Raw genomic sequence first — 14,780 nt, 5'->3', positions numbered from 1 at the left:
GTCTCCTCCAAGAGGTTAGCTAAGAAGGAAAGACATTGTGAAATAAAGACAAATATTAAAGAAATTTCCCTTCTTAGACAACCTCCACATTTTCTCCTTTGTAAAAAGACACTTGTTAGCATTGCCACATCTCTTAGGCTTGAGTTTATTCCTCAAGTAAAGGAGTTGTTGGATGAGGGTTTGGTTCGCAAGAGATTAAATCCTTGTGCTTTGTTGGTGCCCAAAATAGGTATTATTAGGCACCAAATCCCTAAAATAGGTGGTGTGATGAATGCTTTGGGTGGTGCAACACTCTTTTGTAAAATTACTCATGCACCCAACATCTTCATGATTGGTGTACATAGGGACTCATTAGGTAGGTTTGTTCTTATTTTTAGTTTCAATACAAACTTAGGCACTCATATGGGACACCTTAGGTTTGTCATACTTTTTGGTAGGAATAATCAACATGAAAATACAGAAAAAAGGTATGTTCTATTGCTTTACTTTTCTTAATTTTTTAAATTGTGATCAAAGGGTTCCCATGAACCCTAAGAGAATAAAGGTCATTCCTGAGTGGCCCGCTCCACCAAGTGTAAGAAAAATTTGGGGCTTCCAAGACTTAACAAACTTTTACAAAAGGTTTGCCCCATATTTTTCTATACTTGTAGCACCACTCATTGAGTTGGTGAGGAACCATGTTCCTTCATGGGAAGATGCCCAGGAAATGAGTTTTCAAACCTTACCTTACTTCAACATACTAAACACCACTAATACATATGTTTTTGTTCTTTTTACAGGTGTTAAGGGAAGGAGCCCAGAGTATCAAGAACCTCAGGATTTGAGGTCAAATCCTTTTCAAGGGGGAGGGAATGATGCAATCCTACTCCGCAAGGGCATTGGATAGAAAAACTCCGAGTAGATTGGGCCAGAGATGCAAGAGAAGGCCCTAGGGTTCTTATGAGCCTTAGGGTAGATTTCGGGCCCATGGGCTAAGTACGAGCCCGCTTATCTTTGTAAATATTAGATTAAGGTTTCATTATTTTTGGGCCTTGTATTTAGGGCTCCATAATGTAGGTAGGGTACCCTAGAAATATAGGATTTTTCAGCCCTTGTATTTTAGGGCACCTAGACTAGTTTTTGTATTAGGGGTAGTTTTGTAATTTCACATGCACTAAGTGGATATTTGATGTGTGTGGTTGGAAATAAATTTAATTGAATTGGTAGAAGCCCAATCCAATTAAATTTTAGAGGGGGAGGTGAGCATTTGCTTACTACACCCCATTGCCACATCATATAGTCACACTTTGTGCATGTCCTTCATGCTTTTCATGCCTCATGACACCTAAGCACACTTAGTGGAGAATCTTGGAATTGATCTTGGATTAGTGGGCTGAACCATAACTAAAATTCACTAATCATGAGTCAGAAAGGGCTTTAAGTTTCAAGTGTATTACCAAACCAGCCAAAAGAAAGATGGAACCTAAATTAGAAATTAAATAAATAGCAATTTGAGTTCTAAAATTCAATATTTTAAAGCTGTAAACATGTTTTTCTCTCCAAATTGTTCAACTGATCAACTTATAATGGGTGACATTGACAAGCTGGCTTAATGATGACTATAGAATAATTGGCGGAAAAGACGTATATATTTGGACTTTATGTTAGAAATAGTAGCCAAGATTCTTCTCATCTGAAGCAGTTGAGATTCTTGTACTGTTATAAACGTATATGTCTTGGTCTAGTATCTTTTCTATTGCTTGAGAAGTTGCTTGCTTCACAGTTTCATGCTATCTATTCAAAATGAGGAAAATGAAACTGTATTTGTACTAATTCGATTCATGTATGCTGCAAAATTTGAAATTAATAGTTGAAGATTCATGGTTTGCCTGTTTAATCCAATTCTATTTTGTTTGTTTTCTTATTTTAGTAAAAAGCACTACTTGTTATTTTTATGTCAGAATCAATGTTAGAAACTAGTTAAACCTAGGGAGAATCAAGGAGGAAACTTCTAAATGTTTGCCATCAAGTTAAATGGGAATGAAGTTACTGATGTGGTGCTTATATAACACTAAGAAACAATTTTTTTCATCATTTATACCATTATCTTAGTGAAGTTAAACAAGTTAAATGGGAATCTAAGTAGTTATAACACTATCTTGTGTAACTTAATAAAAATGGTATAAACTACTAATGTGTTTCATTTATTTCATCATTTCTCTTCTAAGTTTCAAACCTAACCACAGTTGTCACCACCAATCAATGTAATTTCTATTTTAAATTCGAATAACACTATTCGGCAAGAGAACACGTTGATCTTAAATTAAATTAAAAAGTAATTAGATCTAAAAGTATATGCAGACCTGTGCCTCATAAGCATTATCCAAAATTAGGAACCAGAACTCAATCAGGGAGCAAAACATAAGTAAATAGATTAAAAAAAAAAGTATATGCAGACCTGTGCCTCATAAGCATTATCCAAAAGTATGTTTGCTGATTTAATATGTCTGTGAATAATCTTTGGGTTGCCTAGAGTCAAATAAAATACTTTACCAATTAGCTTTTCAAAATTGTACAAAATTATCATTGAGATAATAATTGAAAGATAGAATAGGGAGCAACTGCACAAGATTAGTTAGCACTTATCAATGTCACTTTTGTTTGAAGAAATGTTCACAAGATCTAACACTGCCAACATCCTATGAAGAGACCAGTCTTAAAATTAACACGGAACTCATATAGTGTCATGAGAACATAATATATACTGTACAGATTTAAAATAAATTCATATTTTAAGATCCCCTAAGCTTCCGGCCAGTTCTCTACTGTATTATGTTTTTTGCTTATTAAATTTATTGTATCGTTCATACTTGTTATCACATTATTTATCCTTTATTTGAGGCAAAATACAGTAACTTTTATACTACAATCTTATGCTATAGCAAGAGACAATTTAGAACTACTAAGAAGCATTTCCTTGTTTATAAAAGTTTTCACAAGCACAGGGTTTATTAATGGCCTGTCTCTGGTCCAACTCCAGTCCATATCTCGATTATCTATTCTTAACCTATGTTATCAATAGTGCACTATAGTGGTGGAGCAGAGTAGCCGGTGGCCACTATTTGGGCACTGTAGGGTTGCAGTTTAGTGTCATGGCTCTTTCAGCCGCTATAGCAACATAGATTCACGCCCTGTCACATGCAATTTGGCCAAGACTGTGAACTCTTCCTAAAATTTTTAAAATGTCCTAAAATCTTAGGTGCTAAGTTTAAAATTACAGTGCATTGAAGGGATTTTCATGAGTGTTTTTTCTAAAATGAAATTCTGTACAGTTTTGTTGTATCTGAAACAAATGGATGTGTTTGTGTGATGCCTTTCCTGTTATGCACAACTCATGCTTCTCACCTGCATTTTCTGGCCAGAACTTGTGCGACCCAGTTCCCTTGTTTTGCCCCTGTTGCTTTATTGCTCTGCTTTCTTGCTCATTGCCCAGCAGGTTCTGAACTGTTCTATTACATTCCTTTATGACTCTTTTTGTATACAAGACCGAACTACAGGACAGATGATTGGCACAAGATATGTGGCACATGGGTCTTTATTACTTCCACTCACCAACCACTGTTGCCTGTACCTCCATTTGATCTGAGAATTATACATAGAAAGAATAGGTTTGCTTGAAAGATGATCTTGTATCCTGAACTTTCATTTCTGCCAAATATTCCTGTTAATGCTGGTGAATGAGTTGATTTTGAATGTGTAGGAGATCAGGAATTAGTAAATTTTGAAATTAAATGCAACTTTGTTGGCTTTTACTTGTTGAGCCGTCAACTATTTGATGTGTTGCCTTTAACTAATTGCATGGTGATTTTGACTCAGTATTTATTTATTGTGGAATTTGAATTTTGGCTTTTCACTCTGGCTCTTTAGGTATTTTAAATAGACTTGCATTGTATTTGAGTATAATTTGCTCTCATCCATTATTGCACATACAGGACTGGATTTGAAGAAAACAAGGAACTGCCCATTGTGCTAAATACAGTCTTGGCTGGAAGGCATTATGTAACAGAATATCTTTGTTCAGCTGCCTTCAGTAGGGTTGTTCAGGCACATGATCTTCAGACAGGAATAGATGTTTGCTTGAAGATCATTAAAAATGACAAATACTTTTTTGATCAAAGCTTAGATGAAATCAAGCTTCTAAAACTTGTCAATAAGCATGACCCACCAGATCTACACCACTTTTTGCGCCTTTATGATTATTTCTACCATCAGGTATGTCATATGCTGCTGAATTGATTTCATTAAGTGATCAAAATGTCTAGCCAAAATATTTGTGAAATAATACGTGCTTAGCAGGGAAACTTTGGACTAAGCTAGAGCACAAATAAATCCTTTTTATATAGCTTTCAGAATGATCTAGTGGAAATTTATTATTAACATTTCTTACTATATCTTCTCCCATCCCATTTAGTCTGAATTCACCTTGAATTAAAACTTCACAGGAGCATTTATTCATTGTAACTGAACTTCTGCAAGCAAACTTGTACGAATTTCAGAAGTTCAAGCAAGAATCTGGAGGGGAAGAATATTTTACGTTGAACAAATTGCAGGTTTGTTCAAACAGAACAATATTTTTTGTACTCTTGCACATGATTACTTATTCAGTCTTTATATTGCTAAACTTAGCTGTCTAAAGCACCCTTGATCCTTCAGACCTATCATCCTCAGCAATATGTGGCTTCTATTAATACATTGCCTTTCCATTGTTAGATAGTTAATTCAGCTATTTGTGTAGAATTGCTTCATGTCAGATATAGAGTTGTCTAAATGATCAGGGTTGTTGTTATCCTTCTTTTCATTCAGCTCATTACTCGCCAATGTTTGGAAGCATTGCAATACTTGCATAGCTTGGGAATTGTTCACTGTGACCTGAAGCCAGAGAACATTCTAATCAAAAGTTACAGAAGATGTCAGATAAAGGTTATTGATCTAGCAGGAAGCAGTTGCTTCCAAACAGACAATTTGTGTCTATATGTACAATCCCGATCCTATAGAGCTCCTGAAGTGATGTTAGGCCTTCAATATGATGAAAAGATTGATATATGGTCTCTCGGCTGTATCTTGGCAGAGTTATGCTCTGGTGAAGTATGTTCTAATTTTCCTTTTTTATGATATTCATGAAATATATTTTTCTATGGCTTTAACATGAGCATGAAATTTATTTTTTTTCATATAGTTTAATCAGGTTTTCGTTTTGGTAAGCTAATATAATTGAGGAATAAACATAATTTCAAAGAATTTTTTGATATTTACTCATGCTGAATTCTTATGTCTTCTGCAGGTACTATTTCCAAATGATGCAGTTGTGATGATTCTAGCACGCATGATTGGAATGTTGGTTCTATTGATATGGAGATGTAGCATATTATGAGTGTCGTTGATATGAACGTTTTTTTAACTTTTTGTGGACTGTAGAAATTCATCCATAACAGGATTTCTGTTAAATAGATCATCCCCATTTATTGTTATTACTATTATTATTTGACTAAATTACTAATTTGTCCTTTTATTTATTTATTTGATCATTCTTTTAATAAAATGTTTAATTTAATTTATTTTTAAAAATATTTAATATGATCATTTCTTTTAGAATGAAAATCTAGTATAAATTTGCTTTGACAGACTTATTAATTTCTTGCATCATTTTCATTTGTTAGTCTATGCTTGAAGAAGTTGATTTTTACAAGTGTGTTTGCATATAACTTGGCCTAATCCCAATTGAGTCTGCTATAGTTTTGGTTCCCATCAAATTAAAAAAAAAGAAAAAAAGGAAATATACAAAAAAAAAACCAATACTACGACGGTTATTGTATAACCGTCTTAGTATATTGCACTTACTACACCGGTTATTTCACACCGGCGTAAAAAAGTTAAAAAAAATTGGCAATACTATGACGGTTATTGTACAACCGTCTTAGTATATTGTACTTACTACGCCGGTTATTTCACAATCGGCGTAAAAAGCCATTTTTGCATGTCACATACGAAGACGAAAATCACGGACATACAATGACGGTTTATCATCAATCGTCGTAAAAAGCACAAACATACAACGACGGTTCATCATCAATCGTCGTAAAAAGTCATATTTACAACGACGGTTAATAGAACAGTCTTTAAAATATTTCTGCCTTTTACAACGGCAGCTATTACGACGGTTAAAAATCGTCGTTAAAAGCACTATTTAACCGACTTAAAAAGTCGTATTTCTAGTTGTGTTGGTATAGAATTAGACATAATTTATTTTGATATATAATACATGTTATATATACTGATTCGTTATTTTTAATTATTTATCAATTTTATATACTTGTAGCATCAAGGTGAGTTGAAAGTTGTATCACACAGACGTAACTTGGCATTATTGGGCCCCCCACTCGAGCAAAAAAAGGTCGTGGTCAAGGATTCTGACTTATTTCCATAGATTAATACTAACTGTGAAACCACAGATAAAGGATTGTTGGCTGCATTGGTTGAGAGGTGGCATTTTACGTGATGTCTATGCACAGAAGGGTGACGAGAAGCAATGGACACAGGCTGCTAGAGCGTACCTATTCCATCTACTTGGGTGTATTGTATTTGTTGTGTAGCTGTAAGAGAATACACATTACGGATAGCTGAATTGGTAATTATATAAGTAATTATGGATTGATTGATCCATATTTATATTTGTACAATTAAGGATTTAGTAATTTATAATGAATATTATTACGGATTGCTTAATCCGTAATTATGTAATAAAAAAAAAGAACTTGCAAGATGACAGAGCAACAATGATGACAAAGATAACCTCAAATCCTCATTGACATCTTGTATACCTTGAAGTAAAACCTTTGTGGAAGTAAAAACACAAACAATGGAGGCAAAAGGATAACCAAAATGACAAGGTGGTGGTCGTGAGTCAAAGTCAAGAACTACTAAAATGAAAAGGTGGTGGTCATAGGTCATGGGGTGTAAAGGAGTCAAGATGTGAAGGAAGGAGTTGGGAGAAAGTTTTCAAGGTAAGTAATTAAAACAAATACAGTATTTTGGGGATATCCAAAATTATGGGGTGCATCAATCAAAAAATGGGTGAGTTAAGCTTTAATTAAATTTAAAGGTACTAGGTTATTAATAATTAATTTAATTATGGTTACTACACTACTAGAAATTATACATTTAACATCGCTAGATTAGCATCGGTTTTGGACAAAACTGATGTTAACACAAATGCGGTGACATACTTGTAAATAAGACGAGTTTATTAACATCAGTTTTGTCAAAACCGATGTTAACATAGCCTCGTTAACATCAATTTTTTGAAAAACTGATGTTAACATATCTTGTTTGCATCGGTTTTGACAAAATCGATTTTACCTAGGTCATGTTAACATCGGTTTTTACAAAAAAACCGATGTTAACTAGGATAAGTTAACATCGGTTTTTTTAGAAAATCGACGTTGTGTTTTTATTAAAATTAAACTAGAATCTCTTTTCACTGCCCGCGCTCAGTCTCGCTAACCTACCTTCGTCACTACCATTGCCCCTGGCCCCCCAAGCTGAGTCTCGCAAAGCCACCCTCTTCACATGCCATTGTCCTTAACCCACCACGTAGAGTCTCGCAAAGCCACCTGGTCGTGCTCTGGTCGCAAAGCCACCCTCTTCACTGCCATCGTCGTGCTCTGGTAAGTTTTCTTGCTTCATGTCTGCCGTGTCTGTTGTGACGTTGCTTTTGTTGCAACCATTGACACCAAAGCACTCTTTGCTCCTCTTCTTGTGTCTGTTGTGTCTGCTGTGTCTTGGTAAGTTTTGCTTTTGCTTGCCATTATTTTAATGAATTTTTTGTGAAGTCTGCAGGTTGCAAGAACAACACCCCAAATAATAGCATATTCTTTTTGGCTGAAAAATTGTAGGGCATCCATGTAGTTGTCATTTTCACAACAGCCTGATATCATAGCCAGCACTCCAAATTCTAGTGCTTTCTGTTCCTTCTCATTTCTTTTAAATTTATAAACTTTCTATGCATTTGAAATTTCATTTTCACCATGAAGTTCTATCAAGCTCTATTTACTTTTATGTCTTGCTCCGAAAGATGCAATCCTACCCCCCGAGGGCATTGGATAGAAGACTTCAAGAAGATTGGGCCAGAGATGCAAGAGAAAGCCCTAAGGTTCTCATGAGCCTTAGGGTAGATTTTGGGTCTATGGGCTAAGTATGAGCTCACTTATCTTTGTACATATTAGATTAGGATTTTATTATTTTGGGTCTTGTATTTAGGACTCCATAATGTAGCTAGGCTACCCTAGAAATGTAGGATTTTTCACTCCTTGTATTTTAGGGCACCTAGACTAGTTTTTGTATTAGGGATAATTTTGTAATTTCACATGCATTAAGTGAATAATTGATGTGTGTGTTGAGAAATAAATTTAATTGAATTGGGAGAAGCCCAATCCAATTAAATTTTAGAGGGGAAGGTGAGCATTTGCTTGCTACACCCCATTGCCACATCATATAGTCACACTTTGTGCATGTCCTTCATGCTTTACATCCCTCATGACACCTAAGCACACGTAGTGGAAAATCTTGGACTTGATCTTGGATTAGTGGGCTGAACCATAGCTAAAAATTTACTAATAATAATTAGTGAAATTTTGGCAAAAAATTTGGCTCCACAAATTCAATTTCAAATTCAAGTGAAATTTGAATAGAAATTCAAATTTCCCTCCAATTTTGTGTGACACTTAGGCTATAAATAGAGGTCATGTGTGTGCATTTTTCGAACTTTGATTTTGAAAATTAAATTTCATATTTCAGACCTCTTTTAGAGCACAAAATTCAGTGCTCTTCTCTTCCTCTCCCTTCATTCATCTCCTTCTTCCTCCAAGCTCTTATCCATGGCCTCCTACGGTGGTGAGCTTCTTCTAGACTCATCTTCTCCTTGAAGTGGCATCTCCTCTCTCTCTTCCTTCTCCATTCTGCTGTCATTCATCTTCCAAGAAGCAAAGGAATCCTTTGATGAAGAAGATCCTAGGCCTACAAGCTCCAATGGAGCTTACACCATGTGGTATCAAGAGCATCTTCATCTAGGTAATGTTCTTTTGCTTCCTCTATCTTTTTGTTCGGTGAATTCTCTTTAATTCCTTGTTCTTCATCTTATTCTCCATGTATATTCTCCATTGTCTTGTGGTTTGGTGCTGTTTAGAGTAGATTCAAAAAAAAAATAAAAAATAAACCGATTAAATCTTAGATATACACTTGTTCTTGCATTTCTATGGTTCAAATTTTGTAGATCTACTCTTGGATCATGTTTTTGTGTTGATTTTAGGTTCTATGATTTTTCATTCATAATATTCTTGTGCTGAATCTATAGATCTAAATTTTCTTCCAAAATATTGATTAGAAAAAAAAAACACAAAAATCTAAGTGTAAATCACTTAATCCATGTTGTCTTAGAGTCATGTTTAGTCATAGTAATTGTCACATTATGTTCTAAGTTTGTGTTGAATTTTATTTTGTTTATTGAATTCTAGATACATTTGTTCATGTATTCTTGTCATTCTTAGCCTATATTTTGAATTTTGAGTCTAATTCATGCATGTTATTTAGTTCATAACATGTTCTAAATCAATTCCTAGAAGTAGTCTTCTTGTTGAACTTTTTTTTTTGTTTTCTAAGTTTCCTACACGATTCCTATGATGAAGTTGAGTTGTGGTGCTGAGTTGTGGCTGGATTTGTGAATCAAAATAAGTCTTAAGCTCTCTTGAATTGTGTTATTCAAGATAATTGAGCATAATCAAACACAAATTGTAACTATCCAAGCCTTAAGCAACATAAACACTACTCTTGATTTCTAGGTTGAAATCGCTGGTGCTGGCAGCTTAAACATACGAACTTGTATAAATTACTGGGAATTGGTCACTATGTTTTTTGAGGTGAAATTTTTACTGAATTTTCTAGACATCTGAACAAAAATTATGAAAAAATAACACAAAGATTTGGATTAAAGGAAAAAAATAAGAAAAATCACACAAGTTGGCTGAAAAATCAGTGTCCAGGGAAAAAAAAAGTGAAAGGGAAGTGTGCTTGTTGTTTTGACTCAAAATTTGTTCTATAATTGGTGCCTATTTTATACCAATCCTAGTTCTTAAATTTCAATTGAAAATTATTGTGAAAACAAGTGCCAAAACTAGAGGTTTCTTGAGTCTTTTTTTTTAGTTTTTCTACTCTACTCTAAAGCCATTCAGGTTTCTCTTTGAGTCCTAGCTTGGTTTTGTGTGCTTTTCATTGCTTTAATTGTTGAATAATCCTTGAAAATTTGTCTTGTTAAAACTCTATTGGTTTAGCTTTCATTTCATTTTTTTGGTCTTTGGTTATTGCTTGTCTCTTTGTTTCCTTGCTTGTGAGTTACCATATAGGGAATTGGAAAGGAGGATTGGTGCCATACCTTGAAGAATTTGAGTCAAGAAGCAATGGGCCAACCACCTTAAGAGCTATTGGACTAAGAAGCACTCCAAATTGAGTGAAACACCAAAGAGAGAATAGCCACCACAATTGAGGACTTTTTTTTTTGTAATTTTATAATTGGCAATTTGCTTTGCTTTCAAATTTTGTAACAAAAAGGCCTTTCATTGGAAGTAAGTTGGGAGCCTCCAATAGGTCACCCAACTTCCATTTGTGTGTAATAACTTTAGGCAATTTCCCCTTAGGATAGGGAGTGTTTTGTTGGAAGCCTTAAATGAGGTCATCCAGACACTCTTAGGATCCGCCTAGTTTGCATTTCTTGCACTTTAATTTCTTGCTTACTTTCATAGCTTATTTCCTTTACCCTCCATTGTCAAACCGCCTAGATAGCTTGCCTTTTTACCAATTAGTTTTCACCTTATCTTTCTCACCTCTTTTAGTGTTTATTTTGGCTAGTTTCAACCATAGTTTCTTTTACCTTTTTTTTTTCAAACCCCCAACAAGAAAGAACCATAACTTAAGAACCAACATGAGTCTTCATTCTTCATCTAGTGTTAATGGTGAGGGTTCTACTCCTAAGGACCCCTTGTATAAGATATTAGATGAGTTGAGATCCCTTAAGTTGTGGAAAGAAAAACAAAAGAGAAAATTAAAAGGTAAAAAAAGAGTGGAAGAAATAAGTCAAGATGAAAGAGAGAAAATAAGAGAGGAAGAAAGAAGAAAAATAATGAAAGAAATGAAAAAAATAAAAAACATGCCTCATATAGTAGTCATGACTCTTGCAAGAGTTTAAGTGAAGAACTTAGCGACTATTATAGAGGGCACCATAGTTCACATACTAAATATCACTCCCAAAGAATAGAAAAGGATAGAAGGCCTCAAGAGGTTAACATTAGCCTCCCATATTTCCATGGAAAAGATAATGTTGAGGCCTACTTAGATTGAGAAATGAAGGTTGAACAACTCTTTTCTTGCCATCATATTAGCGAAGAGAGAAAAGTTCCATTGGCTACCCTTAGCTTTCAAGGGTATGCCTTCTATTGGTGGACTTCCCTTGTTAAAGAACGAAGGATTCATGGGGATCCTCCAGTAGAGTATTGGAATGATCTTAAGAGTGCCCTTAGGAAGAGGCACATTCCCTCCTACTATGAAAGGGAGCTTATGGACAAGCTCCAAAGGCTTAGACAAGGGAGTATGAGTGTTGAAGAATATAGACAACAAATGGAACTACTCTTTTTAAGAGCTGGACTTAGGGAGGAGGAAAGAACAAGCATAGCTAGGTTCCTTAGTGGGCTTAATATGGAAGTGAAGGACAAGGTTGAACTCCTTCCATATAGGGACCTAGATGAGCTAGTCCAACTTTGTATAAGAGTGGAGAAACAACTTGAAAGAAAGCCTTCTTCAAAATCTTATGGCTCTCACTCTTATCCAAGGAAGGACCAAGCCCAAGGAATTTTGGGGGCTGCACCTTCAAAACCCAAGGAAGATAAGGGTAAGACCATAGAGAAATACACCTCTAAGACTAGTTCCTAAGAAAGGACTTACAACATTAAATGCTTCAAATGTCTTGGGAGAGGTCACATTGCCTCTCAATGCCCCACAAAGAAAACCATGATCATGAGGGGTCAAGACATTTATAGTAGTTAAAAGGAGACTACTTCTTGCCCTTCCTCTAGTGGAAGTGAAGATGAAGTAAGGGGTGAAGAGTCTAGGGAGGAAGTCTACCCCCATGAAGAAGGTGACCTCTTAATGGTTAGAAGGCTCCTTGGAGGTCAATCTTGTGATCTATCTCAATCCCAAAGAAAGAACATCTTTCATACAAGAAGAAAAATTTTAGATAAAACTTGTTCTCTCATTGTGGATGGTGGATCTTGTTGCAATTGTTGTAGCACAAGATTAGTTTCCAAGTTGAACCTCACTATCATTCCTCACCCAAAACCTTATAAACTTCAATGGCTCAATGAACAAGGGGAAATGATAGTTAACCAACAAGTGAAGGTACCTTTCTTCATTGGGACATATAAGGATGAAGTTAATTGTGATATAGTTCCCATGGAGGTAGGGCATGTTCTTTTAGGAAGGCCATGGCAATTTGATAGGAAGATCATTTACAATGGCCTAACTAATGAGATTACCATTACCCATCTTGGCACTAAATTTGTGTTGCATCCTCAAACACCTTCACAGGTGGCCAAGGATCAACTAACTATGAAAGATAAGAGGGATGAGGAAGAAAAACTAGAAAACTAAGAGAAAAAGAAGGATAGTAAGGCCTTGTCTTCAAAGGCCAATGGGAAGGAAAAAGAGGAAAAGGATTCCTCGAAGAAGATTGTTAAGAAGGAAAATCATTTTACAGCAAAATGTGATATCAAAAGAGCACTTCTTCTTAAAAAATCTTTCTACCTTATCCTATCAAGGGAAACATCCCTTAGCACCGCCATACCTCTTCAGCTTGAGGTTATTCCTCAAGTAAAGGAGTTATTGGATGAGGGTTTGGTTCATAAGAGCTTAAATCCTTGTGCTTTGTTGGTGCCCATAATAAGTATTATGAGGCACCAAATCCCTATGATAGGTGGTATGATGAATGTGTTGAGTGGTGCAACCCTCTTTTGTAAAATCACTCATGCACCCAACATCTTCATGATTTGTGTACATAGGGACTCATTAGGTAGGTTTGTTCTTATTTTTTGTTTCAATACCTTAGGTGCTCATATGGGACACCTTAGGTTTGTCATAATATTTTGTAGGAATAATCAACATGAAAATAAAGAAAAAGGTATGTTTTATTCCATTACTTTCCTTAACTTTTTAAATAGTGATCAAGGGCTTCCCATGGCCCCTAAGAGAATAAAGGTCATTCCTGAGTGGCCTAGTCCACCATGTATAAGGGAAATTTGGGGCTTCAATGACTTAACAAACTTTTACACAAGGTTTGTCCCATATTTTTCTATACTTGTAGCACCACTCATTGAGTTGGTGAGGAACTATGTTCTCTCATGGAAAGATGGTCAGGAAAGGGGTTTTCAGTCCTTACCCTACTCTAACATACCCAACATCACTAATACATATGTTTTTATTCTTTTTATAGGTGTTGAGGAAAAAATCCCCGAGTTTCAAGAACCTATGGATTTGAGGTCAAATCCTTTTCAAGGGGAAGGGAATGATGCAATCCTACCTGTCATACCCTAATTTTGTCCGGGGACCATTGTTTCATGGCATGTAACTTTTGTTTGACCGCTTCGAGGTACTTGGCACCCTTTGTTGCACAATACGTGAAGTTCCGAGACATGCCGGAAATCAAAAGGAAGCATTGTTACGCGATCCGTGAAATTCCGTAACATGCCGGAAATCAAAAGGAAGTATTGTTACGCAATCCGTGAGTTTTCGTAACATTTCGTAAGCTAAAAAAGGAGTAATTAAATGACCCGTAAGGTTTCGTAACCTTACAGAAAGAAAAAAAGTATCGTTACGAAATTCGTAAAGTTTCGTAACGTTACGGAAAAAGAATCACCAAAAAAAGCAAAGGGGGGTGTATTTAGTAAAAAAGGGGGTGCAAATAGCAACCAGGCCCACTTGGGCCTTCCAGATTTTTCCTCTAGAAGGCGGTTGCTTCTGGAGGAAGCAACCTGGGTCGCCTGGGCGAGCTGGGTGGCAAGCTCCTCCCCTATTTTCCTATAAATAGAGGGAGGAGTGAAGAAGAAAAGGGTTCAGCCCTCTTGGCATTTCGTAATCACTTAAAATTAGTGGGGAAAATTGTTCCGTGAAGAAAATCCAAGCCGAGACGCTTCCGTAACGTTTCCGTGGGTGATTTTACGAAGATTTTCAACCGTTCTTCGTCGTTCGTCGTTCGATCTTCGTCGTTCTTCGGTCTTCAACCGGTAAGTTCCCGAAATTGAACTTTTTAATTCATTCTATGTACCCGTGGTGGTCCCCATTTGTTTCGCGTATTTTTATTCTCGTTTCATTTACTTTCCGTACCCCCTTTTGACGTGCTTTAATCATTTACTTAAGTCATTTTCTCGCCTAATCAAAAAATAAAATAAATTTCCACCGATCATTTGATTTGTAATATCCGTTAATTTCTGTTAAAATGGAATCCGACCGTTCAGTCATGCTGTAACCACATTGGAAACCAAAAAGAGGTAAAATAATAATATAATAATCAAAAATATCTTTTAGTAAAATAAACCAAAAAAATCAATCGGACGTTTCTCTTTGGGATTTCTCTTTCTTAATTGAATTGACTAATACCTAAAGTGAAACTAAGGCTAAAATCAAATCGCAAAGTCAAGCCCGTCCGT

At 35.7% G+C, this 14,780-nt stretch overlaps 1 protein-coding gene across 1 annotated transcript in view; it reads left to right on the top strand.

The window, feature by feature from the left end:
• LOC100804891 (probable serine/threonine-protein kinase dyrk2) overlaps positions 1–14,780 on the top strand; it is an 82,907-nt gene that overhangs the window by 10,764 nt on the left and 57,363 nt on the right. Inside the window, exons 2-7 of the mRNA XM_041014651.1 lie at positions 3,740–3,854; positions 3,972–4,251; positions 4,482–4,589; positions 4,843–5,124; positions 5,321–5,396; positions 6,630–6,664. Coding sequence (XP_040870585.1) covers positions 3,740–3,854; positions 3,972–4,251; positions 4,482–4,589; positions 4,843–5,124; positions 5,321–5,396; positions 6,630–6,664 — 896 coding nt within the window. The remainder of the gene's footprint in view (positions 1–3,739; positions 3,855–3,971; positions 4,252–4,481; positions 4,590–4,842; positions 5,125–5,320; positions 5,397–6,629; positions 6,665–14,780) is intronic.

This window comes from Glycine max, chromosome 4 (genome assembly GCF_000004515.6).
Source record: "Glycine max cultivar Williams 82 chromosome 4, Glycine_max_v4.0, whole genome shotgun sequence".
NCBI classification, from domain to species: domain Eukaryota; kingdom Viridiplantae; phylum Streptophyta; class Magnoliopsida; order Fabales; family Fabaceae; genus Glycine; species Glycine max.
This window is presented reverse-complemented; position numbering and strand designations above follow the sequence as displayed.